General features: G+C 41.4%; 1 protein-coding gene across 2 annotated transcripts in view; it reads left to right on the top strand.

Moving 5' to 3' along the window:
- LHFPL3 (LHFPL tetraspan subfamily member 3) overlaps window positions 1-23,559 on the top strand; it is a 229,474-nt gene that overhangs the window by 147,761 nt on the left and 58,154 nt on the right. For both annotated transcript variants that reach the window (XM_056482556.1, XM_056482557.1), the window contains exon 2: window positions 4,652-4,888. In XM_056482556.1, the coding sequence (XP_056338531.1) occupies window positions 4,652-4,888 (237 nt within the window). The remainder of the gene's footprint in view (window positions 1-4,651; window positions 4,889-23,559) is intronic.

Below are 23,559 nucleotides of genomic sequence, written 5' to 3'. Positions count from 1 at the left end.
TAGATGTTCATACAAGAAAAAACTGTTTAAGAAGAAAAGCAAACACATAAGGCATGTTTAACTACTGTTTATTAATAATTTTTTAAAAGTTTGAAATGCTTCATCAGACTTCAATATGTAGGAGAAGGCAACTGTTTGGGTGGTGAGGTGCAGGAAGAGGTTGCCCAGGGAACTTACAGATACATCCCTGGGAATGTTTAAGGCTGGGTTGAGCAGCATGGGGCTCTGAGCAGCATGGTGGGTGAACTAGAAGCTCTTTGAAGTCCCTTCCAACACAATAAGTCACCTTGTTGTCACAGGAGAGGAAGAAATGCAGGAAACCCAGGGCCACCCTTACAAAGATAATAATCCTGCCAGGACCTTTCTCAAGCTACCAAAGGGAAAACAATGTGGATATGATTCTTGTAAGTTGTACAGTTGCCCACAAGGTTCTGGATGGTGTCAGTGACACTAGTCAGTCGTTTTCAGTTCCCTCCTGCTGCTCACCATGAAGGCCCTTGGCTGGCTGCACAGGTCCCAGGCTGGGCTGCCTGTCAGGAAGGTGGGGCTGATCTCATGCATCACACACAGAAAGATGCTTTCAACCTAGATTCAAATAGATTTGATTATTTTATCAAAGAGTCTGTAGGAGCTGATGATTTAAGGATTTTCATTTAGTCAGTGAACTTTTCAAATCTAAAACTTTCTGAATCCACTAGAGCACTATTACTACTTAGTAGTAAAACAGTAGTAGCTTTTGTTACATTTCCATTTCAGTAACATTAACATTGCAGACAGTGGAAGTTAGATGAAGATATGGGACCAATGTCAGTGTTATAAAATCATCTCTTAGCAGTTTCACTGAAATTGCAAAAAATTATTTCCATTTTACAAATCTGTATAAAATTGAAAGTAATTTTCTTTTAGAGAAAAATCTTCCAATCCTCTGCAGCAGAATTTAAATGTAAAAATTTCTAGCAATACAAAGTAAATCTGTAGGTGGATTTCATATCTGTCTTTTCAATCTTGTAGCTGATAAAAGACTCATTACTGTTTGCAATGTTGAGCAAGTCTGTATTCTTAAAGGCATTCAGTCCAAAATATTCCTTTAACAAATAAAGACTCAGGGTTGACTAATCTTACTTATGTTACCCTCTACAGGTAAGGTATGATTCCTGCACCTGAAGATGTTGACTAAGTAGTCATCTTATAGAAAGCACCTAAAATGTATAGGGAAAAGAGAAAGTAATAATAACCTCTCCTTGATAACTGTCTTTTTGCAAAGGAATCTAGTCCAGACACCATTTACCTGTGAGTGTTATCACCAAAAGAATTCCAGCTGCAACCAACAGAATTACTCCAGAAATTCAAACAAGTATATCAAAGAATGCAGGAACAGAATTCAGGACAGATGAGTTAATTGGAAATCTGAGGAACACAGCTGGGAAGCTGTACACTGAATTCCTGAGATAAGGGCCCATTTTTTTAATTACCTATGTGCAAAAGAACAAAGTTAAATTACTTTCAGGAAGTACTAAGAATGTGTCTGATTTGCTGTGCAATAAAAAATGGCAGAGATGTTGGTATTTGCTAATTACTCATGCACAATTAGCAGAAAAATTCCACATCTATTGATCATTAACTGAGCATTATTCTTTTTCACATGCTGAGGACGATTAATAAAAGTAAACTGGCTTTGGTAGCTGCTTTTACATGGTAAATGAAACTTTGTCAACAGTTAGCTGGGTGAACATGGACATTTTCATGAACACAAGAAGTTTGCAGATTTGCTACATCATTTGAGTGGAGTTCCTTGCAAGTATGAGGGAAACTTAGGTGTGGGGGCAACTACACTTTCTGGAAGTGTGTGTAACCAGCTCAAGAAAATAAATTACTGTACTGTTTGTCTCTAAGACTTTGAAAGATCTTATGTAATTGTGTAAATGAGTTAAGGCAGGCAATACGTAATTTACAATTTGTCCAACCTGCATGTTCTGAGTAGATTGGTCATTATCTAATCACCCGTGTTTCTAAGCCTAATTGCCCTTGAAAGTATTATAAGCTGCTTAATTTTCACACAAATTAGCTGTTCAGGAGGAACTCTTTAAATGCCTTGGGTGCATCTTTTACCCCATGCCAGATGTTTTCTGCAGACATGCTTTCAGGACATTGTCTCCAGCAATTGTGTAGCTGTCAAAAGGAAACTACCATTCCTGAACTCTCTTTACACATCCCTCTTCCAGTCTCTCGTCATATTGATCCAGTGTAAGTCTGTTTTTATTTTGTGGGCATGAGAGTTATGTAAGATGATAGTGCCTATACTTGTCCAGAAAAGACAAGAAACCTGTCACAACAAGAAGAAACCAAACCCACAGTGACAGCAGCTGTTGGTTGTTGGTGTATAAATTGTCATTTCCAAACAGAGGTCTAACTAAACAAAAACATAAAAGGCTGAAAGCCAGACAATGCATTATTTTCAATTAGCACATTTACCTGCAATTTTGAGCATATTGTATCAATATAATATTAAGACTTATAAAAGAAGGTTTAGGATCCATTGTATCTCATCAGCCATACTAAGATAGAAGGGCTAATGATGTAAATATGCCTGTTTTCAAGGCAGAAAGGCACTACAGGTAATTACTGAAAGAATATTGATTTTCTGATTCTCTTAAATGCAACAAAAACTAAGCAATTAACCCATTCAACATAATCATTATTCTTAGAATTTTCTTATGCTACTTTATTTTTGTATGCTGTCCTCTTCTGCTGAAGGTGACTCTACCTGTCTTCAAGACAGGTGTAACCAGAAAAATTTGGAGATTTTTGATCATAGGTCAGTGTATATAACAGCAAGCCTGCTGGCAACAAACAAGGTCCACCTGTCCCAAAGAATTTTATGTCAGGAGTTCGCAGAGCTTGTTGAGAGAGCTTTAAACTGGATTTGAAGGGGAATGGGGACATAGCCAGGCTTTACAGACATAAGATGTGGGAAGGAGAGAACAGCAGCAACCACCCCAGTAACAAAAAGAGGCTTAAGAGAGAGCATCTCAAAGCAAAAGCAGCCAAAGACAGAGCCACAGGACAGGACTTGGGGGACCTCTTTGCACTCCTGCTGGGATATCAGCACAATCAAATATTTCCATAAAGTGCCTGCACACCAATGCTGGCAGAATGGAGGACAAACAGGAGGAGCTGGAGAACTGAGTGCAGTGACAGGGCTTTGATCTCACTGCAGTTACAGAACTGAGTGCAGTGACAGGGCTTTGATCTCACTGCAATTACAGATCTGAGTGCAGTGACAGGGCTTTAATCTCACTGCAATTACAGATCTGTGTGCAGTGACAGGCTTTGATCTCACTGCAATTACAGATCTGTGTGCAGTGACAGGGCTTTGATCTCACTGCAGTTACAGATGTGAGTGCAGTGACAGGGCTTTGATCTCTCTGCAATTACAGATGTGATGTGCAGTGGCAGAGCTTTGATCTCACTGCAGTTACAGATGTGTGTGCAGTCACAGGGCTTTGATCTCTCTGCAGTTACAGATGTGTGTGCAGTGACAGGGCTTTGATTTCACTGCAGTTACAGATCTGTGTGCAGTGACAGGGCTTTGATCTCACTGCAGTTACAGGGCTTTGATCTCTCTGCAGTTACAGATGTGTGTGCAGTGACAGGGCTTTAATCTCACTGCAATTACAGATCTGTGTGCAGTGACAGGCTTTGATCTCTCTGCAGTTACAGATGTGATGTGCAGTGGCAGAGCTTTGATCTCACTGCAGTTACAGATGTGTGTGCAGTCACAGGGCTTTGATCTCTCTGCAGTTACAGATGTGTGTGCAGTGACAGGGCTTTGATCTCACTGCAGTTACAGAATTGAGTGCAGTGACAGACTTTGATCTCACTGCAGTTCCAGATGTGATGTGCAGTGACAGCTTTGATCTCACTGCAATTACAGATCTGAGTGCAGTGACAGAGCTTTGATCTCACTGCAGTTACAGATGTGATGTGCAGTGACAGGGCTTTGATCTCACTGCAGTTACAGATGTGTGTGCAGTCACAGGGCTTTGATCTCACCGCAGTTACAGATGTGGTGGGACAGCTCCCATGACTGGAATGTCATCATGAAGGGCTTGGGACAGAGCAGGCAGGCACTGTCGAGGCAGCACTTGGAATGTATCAAGCTCTGTCTTTGGGTGGATAGTGAGCAAGTCCAGTGCTTATGGGTTAGGGATAAAAGGGCAGATTAACAGAAATGATAGGTAGGTTTTTTCCTCTCTTTTAAACTGCTTGTTTGCCTGACAACTTGACAGCAATCCAGTGTTACCTTTGAACATCCAGGTTATTAACCATTTTCCCTTTTGGTTTTGTGTGGTCCTTTGATATTGCATTGAAGTAATTGTGATTGCGAGGAAAATGTCATTGTACTGGTACAAACCCTGACCAGGGATTCAGGGTGTAACAGCTTTTTAAGCAAGGTGTGCAATTGATGTTGCATCTTTTTATATTAAATACTTAATCACAGCATGTAATTCCGTGACTTGTTTTTCAGTAGCCTTGCTTTGGAGCTCAGGATGAAAAAGTCTATTGCTTTAATGATAACTTTGTAGGTTCTCATCAAAATGAAAGCTTGGTCTCATTATCCCATTGTTCTCCTTTTCTTTTTTTCTCCAAGCTGCCTGTCTCGTCCTGGGTTGTATGATTTTTCCTGATGGCTGGGATTCAGATGAGGTAAAACGGATGTGTGGTGAAAAGACAGACAAGTACACGCTGGGGGCTTGTTCAGTCCGCTGGGCCTATATCCTGGCAATTATTGGAATCTTGGATGCCCTGATCCTCTCATTTCTGGCATTTGTGCTTGGAAACAGACAAGACAGCTTGCTAGCAGAGGAGCTCAAGTTGGAAAACAAAGGTAGGACTGCTTTAGAAACACTATTGTTGGGTGGCCTCAAGGGCAATTTCTTAAAAACAATAATCAATTTTATTTCATTTTATTTTATGCTTAAAAGTTAGCATGCTGGCTTACTTCCTACATTGCTGGGAAAGAATAAATGCAAGGGGCAGAGGAAGTTATGCATTTCAGCCTCCAAAAATCTAAGAAAGCTCAAAATTGATGTAATTTCTGCACTACGCATTGTCTTAACTTTTAGAGCTGTGGATGGGATATTACTGTTTGTCACTTGTACAGTATTTCATTAGCATTCAATTTTCACTGTCTCCATCTTTTTCTGTACTCCATGCAAGATTTGTTCACTTGGTTCCTTTAGGATTTTGCAATATAATGAGTGTCTGTAATATGGGATATGAGTTAGCACAGCACACAGTGAGGGGGCAGTGCTGGGGCTGGCAATGAGCTGGGGAATGGGACTGCCCATACAGCAAGGACTGGTGGGCCAGGGATCAGAGGCTGGAATGAAGAAGCATCCTTGCTCTTGCTTGAGTGTGTTGCTTTGAGCTCATGAGTCAGCTCATGGGAATCGAGGATGCTGTAGTAACTGAATACTCATGCAGTGCTTTGGGGATAAAACTCATTTCTAAATTAAGTACATGAAACTGGCTTGGACCAGTAATTTATCACACAGTTGCAAGAAGAGAGATGTTTTTCAGCAGCAGCTTATTTCTGCAGCCCCTTCCCTTGTGTTCCTGCAGCATCCCAGCTGAGTATCTGATGTGATAGATACCACAGAGGGCATGTCCCTGCCTTATCTTTTTAATGGGCCTGTTGTCCCTGAATCTGTCTAATCCCTTCTAAACCTGCTGATACTGTCAGCTTCTCCAGCACTGCGTGGCAGCAAGTTCCTGAAGCTCACTACTGACTGCTAAAGAAGTACTTTCTTTTATCTGTTCCAAATTGATCCCCTGCTAGTTTCACTGACTGTTCCCAAGAGCAGGATTCTGCCTTCAGCTCATCTACCACCTTTGGAATTTTGTGGGCTGCTTCTAATAATAGCAAAGATATCAGGAGCTTTTCACCACCAATTGCTGTTTGGCAGGCTGTGTTGTGTGCAAATAGCTGGTCTCAGTCCTGTTCCAGAAGGAGCATTATCTGGCAGCACCAGTGCAGTGACCCCTGCTTGCTGGATCACAGTCAGCACCCTCAGCCCAAAGATAAATGGACTTGGAGATTGAATATCACATATGACTCCAGACCTGGGTGGAGCCTGCTAATGTTGTGAGTTAAGGAAAGTGTGTGCCACTTGCAATTGCAGGTGTGCATCTGTCCTGCAGGTAAACTGAGGGCACCAGCTTCAAGGGCTATCCCTGTGACCCCTCCTGTAAGGATAACATTCATCTGCATTTGAAATCCAAGTGCTTATCAGAAGGGCATTCACAGCTATGCCACAAGTGCTTTGGCATCACCACTATGTCTGATTTGTCTATACCATAAAGAGCTCATGTACCCAACACTACTTGTATCAAAGAAGTGCATCTGTTTTGGCACTGTGTGAGCAAAAAACAGCTTCTGGAGCCTCATCACCTCTCACATCGCTGGCACAAACCCCTGCCAGAACATTTGGTCCTCAGCATGTCAGAAAAAATCATTCAGCAGCTCAATTTCCTTGGATTAAACACAGAAAGATACCACACCACTGGCTTGAAAACAAACCAGAACTCAAAAAAAAGGGACCTACCCCACTTTGCCCTTCACAATCAAGCCTAATGATCACCACTTTTTAAACTGTCTTTCAAATTAAGTGAAAAAGAATCACCTTGGCTTCTAAAAAGGACATTGTCTCCTCTGTTGTCACAAAAAGCTTCTGCTAAGCAGCAACAGGGCAAGTCTAAATCCCCCTGGGCCCCCCAGCATTTACCCACCTGCATGTGTCACCACCAGGCACAGCTTCAGCCCCGAGGAGACCCAGCAGAACACAGAAGAGGAATCTGTTCCCCTGTGCACTCAATATACATGAGTGCTTTGACATTTACCCCATAAACTACATCCCCTGCCCCCTCTCAGATTAAGAGATACTGCAGAACTACTCATCAGCATTTGCTCACATGCAGAGTACCCATGCATCTCTTGGAAGAGGTCAGGATGTGAAAATATTGCCATATGCAAATAGCACTAGCATATCTCCCATATAAACAAAAAGATAAGAGTAGGGATATAGACAATACTACCCTCAGCTTTCCAATGTGAAGTCAAAGCCCTTATAACCATGAGTATTAGATTGCCCTCCCATCCTTTCTTCCCCCTCCTCATCTACATGAGATCTCCCTTCAGGCTTGGGCTGACTTCTGCTTCTGGATTAGCAGGTATGGATGAGGAATGTCCCTTTCTCAGAGAGGAGCCCCTGTGCTGCTGCTGCTGCCTTCCAAGGGACAAAACCTATTTCTGGGTGGTCATGGCTGTCCCTTGGATGGGATCCCAGTGACTCCTTCCCCTTTGTGGTGGTGCTGGCCTGAATAACTTATAACCTGTGATAAGAAAAGGGTCCCCTTAAGGGACAGTCATGGCTCCATCATGGCTTTACAGGAGAATGCACCTAGAGAGCAATTAACTCTGGACCTGAGAGGAGCCTCTGTTTGCCCTGTCAGCTCATCCTCTGCTGCTGGGACTTTGCCCCATGCATGTGGGTGACATGATGCATTAGCTCAGCAGTGGGTAAGACATGATAAATTAAGTATGAGAATCACAAGAGTGTTCATTTATATGGAAAAAACCTTCAAGTGCAAGAAATTATTAGGCAATGATCAGACACCTGAGCAGTTGTTTTCTTAATCAGGTACTTTTGTCTGGAGGCTTTGATGCAGATCAGCTCCCACAGGCTCATTAATGAGAGTCTATGGTAGCTGAGCAGGTACCTGTTGCCACAGCTGTCTGGGCATTGTTGGCAAGGAAACAGTTAAATGCATATGAAACACAATAGGATGGTAAAAAATATGAGAAGATGGCTGATAAAGAAGAAGCTGTACTTCTCTGTAGTTTCCATTACCATGCTGAATTGTCCACCTGCTCTGTGCTTTTGATGCTTAAGGTTCTGTATATCTACATAGGTTAATGAATGCTTGTAAATAAGGAATTTGACTGTTAAAATTATTCATGGCAAAAGATGGCTGTGGTTTAGCTATAAATGAAAGTTTCCTTTTCCACTACATGATAAAAATAGTGCTTGCTCATTTCTTATTTGCTTAGGTGTGAGAGCAAACTACCATGAGGCTTTCATGTCAGAAACAGCTACAGAACTGTAACTCAAGTTGGCAGAGTTTCTTCAGCTTATAATCTCTTTAATGCAGTTTCCTAATATTACAAATTTTATACAATAATTCATATGTTTTTTATTTTAAAAACTGACATTTGAAGGGGAAAAAAGGTATTTATAAGACTTGCCTGTTATCTTCATGGCATTAGCAAAGGAGGGGAGAGAACTGTATTGCATGGTTTTCTTTAATTTATGGGAGCTAATGGTAATGACTTAAAGGCCTGTATATCATTAAAGTAATGTCATACAGGGTACTAACAAAAATAGCCAGAATTCATCTTAGCTTTAAGCATCCTCAACCCCATTTTGAGTGACCCATCAACATCAGGCATAAGCCTTGATGTGTGGTGTAATTGCATGTTTTAACATTTTGAACTGTAATGTCTTAATGACACAAAATTTAAGTTTTGCACAGAAGTAGACAAGACCAAATGAGAAGTTTCCAAAATAAATTGAGAATGCAAGGCAACTATGTTTATGATAGAAAGTGGTAATATGATCTGCATTATGAATGATAAATACAAGAGCATTCAGAAGACATTATCCTGTTTGGTAGTATCAGTCAGGGCAGGTGGAAGATGCACTTTGTGAGCAGTTGTGGTTTTTCCAATGGACAGAACAGCTTCACAAGCCGTTTATGTTTAACATTTGATTCATCTTTGGGGCCCATGTAAGCAATGCAAGCAATGGTCACAAAATAGGAATTTACATCATAGATTTCCTGGAGCTAAAGTCTAGAGCTAAAATAGGTAAAAGGAGCTGGGAGATAGAAAATTGGAAGGATTTGTTTACCTTCCAGTGACTGTAGCTCACATGGACTCAAAGCACAGCCTGCTGCTCCCAACAGCCACGTTGCAGAGAGCTCAGTGCAGGATGCCCAACCCAGAACTTGCCAGCAATTGACACTTCACCTCCCTTAATTTCCAGGTTGTTGAAGGCTGAGCTCTGCAGAATAAACATGCTTAAGGGCAGAAAACAAGAGGATATTGTTTATTGGTGATAAAGCATCTTTCTGTAAAAGAAAAGAAAAAAAAAAGTAGCATTGCAAGGGGATTTGCACACCTTTAGCTAGAGAATCATCTCCAAACAGGAACAGCCTACCCACAGGATCACTGCTGCAACAGGAAACCTGCAAAAGCTGAATCTGAAGCTGTGACAGGAGCTCACCTGCCCTATGGAGGGATGACAGGACAGAATGCTCATCAGCTGCCATCCTTCAAAAGGAAAATAGCTCAGGAGGCAGTGAACATGCAAACTGCTGCAAAATTGCAAAGCCCTGCTGCTCTGGTTTGAAAGACAGGTGCTTGCTAAGGAAGGTAGGAGTCTCCCTTGGAATGGAAAATGTAAACCTCTTCATTCTGAATTATTATTATTTTGAAATTAAGGGGCTCATAGGCAAAGTTATGAGAATAGGAATAAGAGGTTTTTTGCTAATGTGTATAAATTTAAAAAACCTACAACTTAATAGGAAAAACAGAAATAAAATGTAGTAGTACAAAGACACTGACAGAGCCAGAATCTCACCTGACACCCTGTCAGTCAGGGTGTTGGCAGCAGTTTGATTAAACTGCAGTATTTTTGGAGTGACAGATGTAGCTCAGTTGATGCAGTGAATTTGTAGAAGGGTGGTGTTTCCCTTTGAAGGTCTAGTGGTGGTGTAGATGTGTGAATAAGTCTGGTCTTCTGGGAATTTAGTGGAAAAAGGCTGACTGTGGTGTTCCAAATCTCAGATTATATTTAGTTAGGAATGCCTGGCTCCTCCCCCTGGCTGGAGCATTTCCCAATGGGATGATGTAATTTTGCCAGTCATGCAGTGAGACTCAATGGTCCATTAACAGCAGATATCTCCCCTGGAGTTATGAGGGATGGGTCATGGAAGAAATAAAGAACACTGTCCTACCTGTTTTTAGCAGATGGTAATAGAATACATACTTTTTGGTTATATCTTGCATTGCAACCTAAGACACCTGCTTGTCAGAAAGTAGTTTCCATGGCGTGCATTCACAAACATTCAGGCCAACTTGTTCAAAATTAGGTATATTAATATGAATATTGAGACCAAATTTAAGTTTTCCCAGATAGCTACAACACATATAAGAATTATAAGCAGCCCTCATAGTAATAAAAAGTACAAATGCAGACAGAACACCATACATACCCCTACATGCCCAAGTTCTCTGTCCAACACAATTATATTGTCCCATTCTCAAGAAGTTATGTACCCCTAACTCCTCCTGATACACAAAAAATATGTGTCAGTCTATGCTCATTTTCATTTCTGTTAGGATGCACATTACAATAATAAAAATACTTTCAAAAATGAAAGGCAAGATTTCTGTTAGTCTCTTCCCATTTTCAGACTGGTGCTTCTCTTCATGTTGCTGACCCCCTCCCTCCTTTCTTTCTGAGTCACCCACTTCAGACTCCTGCAGCTTTGGTGTGTGGCCTTTTGGTCAAAGCACTTAAGGTGATTAAGAACTCAGAACAAATCCAACCACTTGAGTTCCCATTTGGGAAGGGAAATACCCAAGACACTCATTGAGGAGGCATCTGTGATAGATTGCTATAGACAGTCCACCACGTGCTCTTGCCAGGCTGCAGCTGCTCACAGGAACCTGGGACTATGTTAAAAGGTTTGTCCTCTTGCTTCAAATAAGTATTAAGGCACCCTCCTCTGAAAAGGCAAAATCAGACTCTTGTTAGGAGCCCACAGTCATAGGTTCCAGCCTGGGAAGTCCTGGCCCCCTTTTCTGGCTTCAAAGCATGATTCCCTGCCATGTCAACCAAGAATAAAGTTTTGTCACAGCTGTGAAGAACTCACATGCTCTCTTTGAGCTTCAATGGTTAAGTGGCTCATCTAGCATAGCACCACTGCAATTAACCACTGTTAATTTCCTTGTTCAATTACAAGCTATTTTCCTTCAGGTATCACCTCCACAATGAGCTCCAAGTAACTCTGAGTAAAAGAACAAGTAGCACCAGACATATTTCACCTAAAAACCTGCAGCTAGAAACCAAACAAAGAGATTTTTTTATACTTTTCCCCAAAAATGTTCTTCTTTTGATAATAGCAACTATTTTCCTGTGATTTCAGACATATAAATTATTGTAAAAGAGAAAATATGAAGATAGACATGGAGATTTTATTGTGTTTGGCACCAAACAGAATATAATCTCTCCAGAATGAAGGTATTCATACCACTGCTGTAGGATCTATGCCCACAGTATGAAGTTTCATCCAAGGAGTGTATGAACAGTCACTGGACCACATCCAGAGCCTTCCTGTGCAGTGTCTTAGAGCCATGCACTCTATTGCCCAGTGTGTGTGGAATTCTGTCACACAAAGCAGAACAGCACCAGCCAGAGGATTTTTGGCTCACCCCCCACCACAGCAGTCTACAGTAAATATACACTGATCTTCTGCTCCCCTCAGCTTAAGGGTGTTCACTCCTTAGGTAGAGAGTTTGCAGATTCCAACCCTGATCTCTAATGACAAAGTATTTTAGAGGTTTTAATAGAAAGCGAGGGGAAGAAATGGGAGACTAAGATCAGAAGTCAAGGGGTTTTGACACAAACTTAGATGACACTTTAAGGTCTTCCTTTTGAAAATGTCTGGTTTTGGCTTTATGAGCTTGTGAGAAGCACATGCATATGTATGCAAAAAGCTACTTAGATTTTTCTCCTGGTATTGATAGGAACTAAAACAAAAGTTTTGGAGTGGTGTTCAGAAAGCAGAGTTTGATTTCTGATTCTCATACTGGATTTATCACTTGATTTTTACATTTCTCTGTCTTTTAAATGGGAAGGAATGAGATTGACTTTGTTGACATGTTGTGGTTCAGCAATGAAATATGAATTAGGAAAGGTAAATGATGGTGAAATTATTATTAAAATATGATTAAGATTAAGGTCTGGTAAAAGTATTTTGTCAAGGAACTACTTTGCCAATATGCTAAATGATGATACTCTTAAGGAGAGGCAAATGAGACATCAAGACTAAAAGTCAAAAGCTGATTAAAATACCTTATTAAATAAAGGTCAATCTTGCACTAGTACTGATTGATACATCAGCTGATCCAACAGTTCCTTTCCAGCTCTACTTTCTATAATGAGAAAGTAAAATTAGTCCTAAACACATGCATTAATTACTTAACTATGGAAGATGGAGCCCATGAATAAAGAGCCCTAGTTCCCCACTGATTAATGAAGGAAGAACACAGTGAATTGCTTTCTGTCTCATAGGAAGATGTATCCCACTTGCTGTTACCTTCTATAAGGCCTCTCATACAATAGCCCAGTTAAAGAAATTCTCATTCCATTTGATGAGCTCATGATATGAGGGACGTACAGGATGGGGTCTTATAGGAAAGCTTGCAGCAAAAAGCTTAGGCAGCCTCAAAAATGCTTCTTAAATGGTATAGGTAACTCAGTGCATTGAACAGGCTCTGTGCTTAGCTGAAAAATTCTGTAGTGCAGCAGAGGGGCAAGATGCATGGGAATGGGGGATAAAGACATTAGACAGTGCTGCTACAGGCCCCAAACAAGTCTCCAGCCTGGTCAAGAGGAGTCCATAGTGAGCCTGGACAGATCAGGAGATCTGTGTTATTAATTTGAAAGGAAGACTATGCCTTGTTACAAGCAAGACCATGTTTGCAGAACTAGAAGGTAACAAGTATGACTGTGCCATCACTAGCAGCTGCATTAGAAATGGTGTTTTGAAGTCTGGACAAAATAATCAGAGATATTTCACCACATAGAAATGCAAAAGGGAAGTAACTGATGTGTATTTCATTCCAGGTAGTATTAGTGAAACACAAAATTGTGATACTCCACTATCCCTCTTCCTCACTCAGAGGAACCATATCTGCATAAGGAGCATCAGAGCATGGGAGAGCTTGTGACTCAGCTGCCCTGCATTAATGATTTCCAAAAAAGTGTTCATGATGAAATAATGAAGGTTTGTGCCAAGAATCTGGACTGTGACTGGAAACAGCTGTTGAGAGCTGTAAGCTATTAGCCAACAGCTGTAGCTATTGAGAGGACATTTCTGCTGTCCAGTCCAGCCTACCATTTTCAAGAGCTGTCTGAGCTGTCCTTATGTTTCTACCAGCCCTGATGTCTTGTCATCATCTGCACAGAGGAAGCCTGTAGTACTAAATTATAATTGCTCCTTCTTGCAGCAAGTTCCAGTGGTTTTCTTGGAAATCTTTATCATGATTTAAAAAGTCATTAGTTTCAATATCTCATTCCACTGTGAACTTCTTGTGGTCCTTCTCCAGCAGTTTCCTACTGCCAGAATTATTTTCTATCTTCAAGCAGAACACCTGAAAATCATTAAAGGCAACCTCCTTCTTTCTGGGCACAGAACAGAAATGAAGGCTGTTGCCAGTAGTTTTAGAATAAAGGAGCTATCAAAAAATCCAAATGAAAGCAAAGCAAACAGCCCTGTTTACTAAAGTTATATTCAAGGAGACATTCAAGTCATAGCTAATGAGATATTTGAGATATCTGGCTCTTCCTGCTTGCTGTTACAGGTACAAAATACTTCAGTATAAAATAAAGGTTGACCTGCTTGATGCTAACAGTGTAGATCTTTTTAGCCAGTCATTAATATATGGATTTAGTCTGGAACATTAAAACTCTTCATGTTATTTCTGGACCATCACAGAGTTGATCTGGACTTTCTGTTGAGTCCCTCATCTTCTCCTGAATGACAAGCTTGGTGAACTCCAGTTTGTTGTTCCCACTGACCTCTCCCTGGATGTCTGAGAAGCCTGGCCCTGGGACAGGCCCAGACTAGGGTAAAATACACATATTTTATTTCCTTGGCTCCAGCATGACCTTGCTTAGCTCAAGTTTGCTGCAGCTGAAAATTAGAGTTGTGCTCTGGACTTCTGAGGTTTCTGTCTGATGACCTTGATGGTTTGTACAGTTTTGCTTGATAGAACACCAGAACACAACAGTGGAAGAGGAAACAGAGATGTGACATTGATGAGTAAAATTCACTAAGATTGCTGTAGGTATGTCCTGGCTTCATTTGGTAGAAAGATACACAATTTTAAAAAAAGTGAAATTATAATACAAAGGCATTTTAACAAAGTTTTTCCTATCTATTATATCTGGAGGTTATTTCTTTCTAAATAATGTTTTTAAAATAAATCAGTTATTTTGTTCATATCACGTAGTCCATGTTATTATGCTTAATCTTTCAGACATATGGCATGCAAGCACTCCAGTTGTCAGAAATATTTCTGTGCACCTACTTCAAGGACATTTACCACGAAATCCACTCAAACTGAAAACAGATATTTAGATGCAATCCTGTTTAAATGTATTTACACCACTGCAGCACATTTGATTTTACAAACCACTTTCACCCTAGTTTTGTAAATCCAAAAATTTTCAGGATGATAATGAGCTGGCACGTGGACACCGAGACAGTTATTATCTTAAAATGTTCTTTCATCTCCAAGCACTTGCACCCTTCTAGGGGTCAGCATTTGACACAAACCAGACCATTACTCTGGTTCCCACTGTCTGCTGCAGCTGGAGACCCTGAGTGCCCACTGTAGGGTCTAGCAAGTAGACAACCATCTTAAAATACTGAAGAAATCCACCTGCTTTGCTTATGACACATAAAGGGAGAAATATTCTTGCTTCCTGAATACAGAGACAATAGTTTAGCTGTACTTTTACATTTCTACCCTAACAATGTATGTGAAAGATGAGACCACACCAGGTAAGGGTTGAGAAAAATAGCAGTATTATGTAAATGCCTGCTAAAATGGATGCATCTGGAATCTCTGCAGAGTACAGTAATTCTGTTATTTAGTGATTACTTCAGAAAGAGCACATTCAGAAACCAAATTCAACTGGCATAACTAAAACGGGCTCATTTTATGCAAAATGTTTACTACTATTCTTTTTATTCTTAAATAGATTATTGAACCAAAATCCTCCAATTTTTTCCACTGGGCATTTTAGACCTGATTATGCAGAGGAGAGGGGCAGTGAAACCAGTAAATATTGTAGACAGGAGTAAGTTTTAGCCATCAGAGCAATTCATATGATTTTAAATGGTCATGGATCTTACTTATGCTAATTCTTGGCCACAGAGATTCAAAACATTTTTCAGGTGTTTTGATGTTTGATATGTATCAAATACATCCACATTTCCTTTGAAGAACTATCATAGCTGACAATAACAACTGGCTGACCCCTTGCAAGTAAACTGATAAAGCAATAAAGATCAGACATCATATATCCTGCAGAGACAAGTATTGGTCTACTGGAGAAAGTGGAAGTGTGCTAGGAATCATTCAACGTGTTTCAAATGCCAAGGAGAAGAAAAAATTGTCAAAGGGTTGATTGGAAATTCAGTACAGAAGCCATGCTGGCAACAAATAAAAGTGCTGTACTTATAGGAACAGCCACAAAACTGTGTATGCATCCTTAATAGAAATTCTGGATTTAGCAATATGCAAAGAAGTAATTCCAAATGGTTAAGGAATAGTTTGCTTGGGAGAATAAAAATTTGTATCAGTATTAAGGGGTTATTCCTGTGTCCTTTCAGAACTAGCCTGCAGAATCCTATTGCTGAATTTAAAAAGATGGTTGAAAATCTCTGGGTTTTCAGTGCCATGTAGCCTCAGCACTCCCAAGCAGAGGCAGAACTGTCTGAAGAGCAAGACTGCCCTGCTTTGTCTGCCTCAGTTTTGTATGTGTGTTCCCTGCTGCTCTGTAGATGTTAATTCTGAGCCCATATGGACAAAGATGACACATTATTAAGTAAAATAAATCTCCCCCTATAACCATCAGCTCTACTTTTTTCCTGTAGAGGACTGACAAGTTTACCTTAAATAAATCCCTAAAAAGGCTCTGTGAAATGATTAGAATTTGTCTGTTTACAATGATGCCAGAAGATGAGCAGGTTTATACACTGATCAATCATTTATACACTAGTGAGCAGCTGACATTCAAGCCTGTGTCTGCTCATCTATCAAGCAGTTTTCACAAAGGTTAGAGGCACTAGAGTTGTACTCAGACACAAATACAGGTATAAAAATGTTATTAAAATGCTAAGTACGGAGGATTACATAGGATTTCATACTTTGGAGTAATTTCTGTGTAAGATCCTGGTCTCAAACAATTTACCAAGGTGTCACCTTCTTCCCTAAGTCCAACTGGAGCTCATCCATTGCCTTTTAGTGCAGTTGATGTACTTGCAGATATACACAGAGTATGTGCTCACCCAACAGAGTCTCAAACACCTCTGCAGACAGGCTAACACTGCCCTTTGCTCTCTGTACTGTGGAACTGGTTTTGAAAGAGCAGCCTGGGAAGCACTGGGGAAGCTGGAGCTGCATGCAAAGAGGAAGTGCAAAGGCACTTCTTGATTCTCTGGCTCTCTCAGGGTGTCTGCTTTGGAAGGGAGCCCATTCTCAGGCAAAGACTAGGTCTGACTTAATGAAGGAATACAAAGAGAAGTCTAGGAAGGGAAGTTGATGGTGTGTGAGGTCCAGAAGGAAAACAGCAACCAGCAGTCTGAGTCTGGGTCCAGTTGGTTCGTTGGGGAGGGTTAGCAGCATCTTCATGTTATTTCCCTTTCCACCCAAATCCTTACTTTGTGTCCATGGCTGTGAGCACACATGCTTTGAGCTGCACCATCCTCTCAGCCTCTGTGCTTGTCTCTTCCCAGAGAGCCCTCTGTGGCTGCCACAAGCCTGGGCACAGGGCTCTGGAACCCCTGGCATGGGCAGAGCCTGGGAGCCACAGGGAGCACAGGGAGCACAGGCACACCTCCCTCAGCAGGGAAATGGGTGAGCACTGCAAGGGATCCTGGCACTGACATCAGTCCCACCCTGGCACACTGTGTGCTATTTAGATTGGGTTTTATATTCTGCAGCTACACCTAAAACCCATCAGGTTGGTTCAGCAGCATCTGCCCTCACTCCAGCTGCATTGCATTCTGTGCCATTATTCTTCAGACTGTTCTCTAAAGCTCTGCAGAGCACTGAAATCACAGTTTTCAGCCTTTGTTTGTTAGACCCATAGTCAGGTTGCCTTCTGATGTAAATTAAGGTCTCCATCAAAAGAGTTGCAGAGAGAGAAAGTAAATTTCTTTCAAACTAGACATTTTAAAAATAATATTAAACATTCATTTTTCTTCCCCTGCCAGATTTCCTGGGCTGTGCCTCAGTTCTACCTTGATTCTCCTTTATTCTTGTTTTTCACTGTCTTTCTCCTCTCTCTTCTCATAGAGCATGTATATAAATACCATTTGCTTAGCAAATATCTTTATTTCAATTTTATTTAAGAGCTTCAACTTTCATAATCCCAGGACCAGGAATTTTCTCAATTTTTCATAATTAAAGAGATTGTATCATCATTTAAGCAGATGAAAATCAGAAGTTAAAGGGATTTTTTAAATGTGTGCCTAATATTGCTTTCTAAGTATTACCAGTTAAAAATATTATTGTTCTTAGCATGCTTTAAGAGGTGGATATTACCATATAAAAGGTGTATATGGGCTATTTTAGCTATAGCCCACTGCATTGACTAATTCCATTTTTTTAACAGAAAAAAGAATACAGCAATTCATCACTTGTCCAGTCTAGTTAACATTTTGTGCCTTTTTATAAGAGTGGAATTTGTGAACTGGATAGCTTTGACAGTTTGAGGTAGTTGGAACTTTTCATTTCTGGATCATTGACTCAAGTACAGCAGATATTTGACAAAAATTGACTGAAAACTGAGTCTGGAGAATGACTGATTGCTGAAGTATGTAAGAAAAGGTTTTTTCTGCACAATTGATAGTAGACTAATGCAATAACAAAAATAAAAAAAACATGTATATTAACCCTGTGCTGGTAAGCATTCTATCATAGGAGACTGGGAAATGCAGAACATGTGCAGCTTTGGATGACTTCATCCTTGATCTGCCACCTTTATCTGTCTACTACCTGCTGCCAGAAAGGGAATTTACCTGGACCTGCCTCCCAGCTCTCTGAGCAGCAGGTTGTCAGTATTGGATATGATGCACCCAAAAAGTGAGGTCTCTTCTGAGCAATGTCCATGCTCCTGGCAGGACTGTCCTTGAAGACTGGGCAGGTGATGGACAAGGGTGCCATGCAAACCTGTCAGCAGAGCTGCTGATTTTGGGCAGGGCTTTGTGAGACAGCCAAAGTTCAGCCTTCCTGGGCATGTGCCTGCCTTGAAAAGTACAGCAGTCTCTTGGCATTCCCACTCCACCTTTCCATTGGAATGCTTTTGTATTAATCAAGTGAATTGACCTAGTACACAACATTTCTTTTTCCAAGTTTTCAAGAAATTTAGTCTCCAGTAGTTATGATTTTCCTTTGTCTTCCATTTTCTAGTGACAGAAGGACTATCTCAACAGCAATCAATATATTCAGAAATTTGACTTTAGTTTCAGCAATTTAACTGTGATTCCTTGTGGCATGAAATGCACCAGCTAGGTCTTAAACCCACATAAATCCTAGAATGGACCCTTTTTTAACAGACTCTAATTTCAATGGGCAATTGTGTTTCAGGAAGCAAAGGATGGCTCTTGGATGGCTTTTAAAGGATGAGTCTTGAATTTAAGCTTTACTTTACTTGGATTTTTTTAATGTTAGTGTATTTCATTTTGATATCCAAAAGCAAAAATTTCTAATTTCCCCATCAGAATAATTTCCTTATGCAATTACATTGCCTATCTTCCCACTTGTTTATCAATCTCCTTCTCTAATAATCTTTAAACCCGTTGTCCAATTTCAAGGAAATTTAACAAAGGCTAACATAAAAATTTAAAACTCCCAGAAGTGTTTTGGAGTTTAATGTATGAACTTAAAAAATTAGCATGCAATTCCACTAAGGCAAAGCCACAAAAGAGATTCAGCCCTTAATAGTACTTGGTTAACCAAGTCAGCATAAATCTCATGTCAGATATGCCACCATTCCTGCCTTTTCTGGAGCATCTCTCATGCTAAATAAAGTAGGTAGGGCACATGTGTGTGTGTGTGTCTGTATATAAATATATATCTACACATAATTAAAAGGGTAAGGGAAGTGAAGACAAGTCCTGTAGCAAAGTGACTCTAAGAGACATTTGGGCAGGTGGGAAGCATGGGAGTTTGGAAATGTCTGGGGCAGGAATGGAGTACTAGTGAGAGATCTGAGGACATGAGAAAGACAAGAATCAGAGACAGAAGGTGCAGGAGTCCAAGAGGAAGCAGGATATTGCTGTGGAGGTGTTGTGGGGCTGTGACAAAGGAGCTGGGTCATTACATTCTGTCCATGTGGGAGAGGGAGCACACATGCTGCTCACTGAAAACCAGGCACTGACTTCTTGTACCACTCATGCAACACAAGGCTTGTTTAAAGCTGACCAATAAAAAGGTTATTCAAGTATCTAAGTAACTCCAAAAGTATTTAGTGAAAAAATTCAGTTTAACTTTAAAGAAATCAGTACAATGGGAAGTCATGGGAACTCCATTTCTCAATAGAAACTGTAAAAACTCTTTTTCAGTTCATCCCCAAACTATTTTTTCCACTGCTTGCCTCAGCCATTGAACTGAAAAATTGGCTATTTACCTAACAGTTATTCTTTAAAATATTTGCAACACAGACACAGCCAGTATCTTTCACTCAGAGCTTTGGTGTGGGGGCAGCCCAAAAAATGTGCCAGGGAACTGGCACTGCCTATTGCATTCTGGCTGATAAGATCTCAGCCTATGCTTCAGAGATTTTATTCCCTTGCTCAGACAAAGATAAACCAAGTAGAACCAACAAACCTGCCTCTGCCAGTGATAATTTTCTAGGAATACTGTTATTTCAGCAACAGCTGTCAGAAACTTTCCTGAAGGCTGGTGCACACAAAATAATCAATTTTCATCTACAGATCCAAATGTGCCACGTGCTGCCAGGGCTTATGCTACCAGGTTCATGAGGTGCAGTCTACAACACTGATTAAAGATAGGATGTTTGCTGGATCTGACAAACTGAATGGACCATGGACCATGTTTGGGAAACCTCTAGCTTCTAGAAAATAGGTATTATCTGTTTCTAATGAGCAATAGGCAAGCAGTGCCCACAGTATAAGTGGTTTGTAGATAAACAAAAAGCTATATTCACAAATCTTGTCAATCAACCCTTTGCAGCAATTTCCTTTAAAGAGTAAAAGATAAAGAAGAGCTGGTCTAGGAAAGGCAGCATTTTGAAGAAACAGCATTTCTGTAGCTATGGCTAAGGAAAATGTGGGAAAAAATATGTGCTGCTGCTGTGCTGCCTTGTCAGCACTGCTCTGGAGTGTGCTGCCTCTGGTCCAGACCTCAGCTACCTTTCAGTCTGAACCCAGACCCAGCACCTCCAGGAGACAGTGGGGCATGAGTAGGCTTTTGCCAGTGGGTGGACATCCAGGATAAACCAACATCACCTGGTTCCTTCTGCAAGAAGCTGCAGCCCTTAGAGAGGTGTGAGCAAGATTTGAACCAAGTCTTTGTTATAGCAAAACTATGAAGCCAGATTTTTTTCTCCTGAAATAAAAGTTTCACTGTACTCTGTCCAGCTGAGTAAACCTAAAAATCAAACCTCCTGTTTCAAAACATCTGAAAACAAAGAATGGGCAGAATGCAAAGTAAGAGGTACCCAAAGAAAAAGTCTTCTTAACTCAATTGCTGTATGTGCTGAGACAGCTCTAGAAGAGCATCAGTACATCTAAACTTGGCCTGCAGCAGCACACTCTTCCATGCCCATGACTCCTGGCTGGGGAAGAAGGAGGAGCAGCAGCAGTGTGGCAGCAGGTGGGTGTGGAGGTGCTGGTCCTGAGGAGCCTGTTCCAGGCTGGTGCAGCTGCAGCAGCAGCTCTGTGGCTCTGCACCAGCAGCAGCTCCAGGTGCCTCGAGCTGACACAGCCATCCTCGTTCAGGCTCAGCTACATCTGCACAGCACCTTGTGCCAGCTGAAAGTGCTTGGAGCTGCTGGTCTGGTCTCTGCATCCCAGTTCCTGTGTGCTGTTTGCTCCAGGTATTGCTGAGATGCTGTGACATAGGATCACAGAGCAGCAGAATTCTTTAGGTTGGAAGATTCCTCTAGGATCAAACCCAGCCATTAACCCAGCGCTGCCAAGTCCACCATTAAACCAAGTGCCACACCTAAAGGGTTTTTAAACACCTTTGGGGATGGTGATTCAACCACTTCCCTGAGCAGACTGTTCTAGTGCTTGACAACCTTTTCCATGAAGAAATACTTCCTAACATCCAATCCAAACCTATCCTGGTGAAACTTGATGGAAGGGCAACCAATGGGCCAAATTCACAGGAGAAGCTGGTCAGAATGCATCTTCCATTGAACATCCATCCCCTCCCATACAGTCTCTTACCTGCATGGACATTTCTTGTATTCTTTTAATAGCTCCCTATTTCCAGCTGGAAATGAGCATTTTGAATATTTTTATCTTCAGCCATGTGTGTATCACTTTGTGTAACACAGTGCACAGATGCCAAAGCTCACAGTAGCCCGTGCAGGGGACAGCCTGGTTCAGATCTTCACAGCCTCGTAGCTACATTATTGCAGGTCTGGTGGAGCTAAGAAACCTTGTTGACATGCATGATTTATGGGCTTGAGTGGAGAATTAACCCCCTGTCACAGCTACATCCTCCCTTTCAGACACAGGCAGCTGCACAGGGACCTCAGAGTTGGTACTTGGTGATGAACAAACACCAAGTGTCCCCCAGCATCACTGCCCAGCCTGCCTTGTGGAGAGCTTGTCTAGCTCTGTGCAATCAAAAGAAATACAGCCAGGGACAGGAAAAGAAATGTAATTCAGTGATGAAATCACTACACTTGGCTGGATTCAAAATGAACTCTGTATTTGCTCAAAAGCACCCAGAAAGCAGAACAGGAGGAGGCTGGAGCCAGCCTCACCTTGATGCTAGAGGAAGAGGAGTGGGCAGTCAAAAGGCTATTTCCAATTCTGTGTGACTTACAGAGAACAGAGCTGCTCCATGCCTGTTTCCTGCCTGCTCTGCAGAGGCTCCAGCACTGCTTGCTTGCCTCCAGCATCTCCAGCAAGGATTCCTCAGCTAACACTTCCCAAATGGTTGGAGCTGCTCTTGAAGTAGATACAATAAAACTGTATTTATATAACTGTGAAAAAACAATTTGCTAAAAATAGCTCAGACAAACTGAGGAAGTTGAAAGGAGGTACTGTTTTGTTCAAACAAAGAGGGAACAGCACAAATCTTGTCCTGCTCAGAAGGACAAGGCCAGGAGCTGTGGGTGCCATGTCTGCACAGCTGTAAATCCCGAATTTCCTGGTGTTCCTCTGGCAGACACAGGGGTGAGCAGTGCTGTATCCAGCCAGCAGGTCAGGATGTGATGGGAGGAGGGTGGTGCTGTGGGGACAAGGTGCCACCTGTCCCTCGTGGTGCTGTGGCTCAGCAGGAGGCTGCAGGTGTCCCTGTGCCCAGGCTGGGGCTGGGGCTCATTGCTGCTGCATTCCCATGGACATCACCCCAGCTCCTCTGCTCTCCTCTGCTTCCTTTTCCACTTATGCAAGCACCTCTGAATCTGTACAGCACAGGAAAAATGTGTCTCATCCATCAGCAGGCTGAGCAGCACCGTGTGTGTGAGTGATTGCCATGAGAAGCTTCAGCTGCTGTAGCAACTGCTGTGGCTGAGCTGCTGGAGATCAGCTGAGACAAGCACACACACAAATAAAAATCATACCATTGCTTTGATATCTCAGTCTTTGTTTGCTGCAAGCATTCATATCAGTGGTCATTTAACTCACAGCAAATTCCAAGAAAGACCAACCAAAATAGTTGCACATAATACAGAGGTTTCTGCTTGCCATGTTAGTAAGAAATCTTTGATTTTTTTCTTTTTTTTCTTATTTTGCCAAAGGTTTCAGATATTTGATCAGGAAGAAGAAAAACACACCACATGAAGTTACAAAAAATATGAAATTCTTAGAAACTGCTTATTTTTGATACATTGCAGCATGACTTTTGGTCTGAACAACTATTATTTTCTCTTTGAGGAGCGGGGAAGCAGCTTTCTCTTAACGGAGCAAGACAAAATTAGATTTTTATCCTAGTAACTGAACTGGAATAAGGATTTATTGTAAGTCAATTTATCTTTCACATGCACTTTTAGTCTCCATTGGAATATATAGTCTCCATTAGCAACTACTATGTTGTGGAACAATAGGGTGCTTTGGGTACTCTGCTAATGATTTATGTTTTATAGCAGCTGATCCAAAAACTCATCACCACCAAATGAAGGAGGTCCAGACCTTCCTCTCCTCCAGCCTCTGCCCCTGGGTGCAGGCTCCATGCTCTTCCTCATGGCTGCTGAGCTGCATGTTGGAGCTCAT

This window comes from Oenanthe melanoleuca, chromosome 1A (assembly GCF_029582105.1).
Source record: "Oenanthe melanoleuca isolate GR-GAL-2019-014 chromosome 1A, OMel1.0, whole genome shotgun sequence".
In the NCBI taxonomy this organism is placed as follows: Eukaryota; Metazoa; Chordata; class Aves; order Passeriformes; family Muscicapidae; genus Oenanthe; species Oenanthe melanoleuca.
Note: the sequence above shows the minus strand (reverse complement) of the source record. Positions and strands in the feature narration are given on the sequence as shown.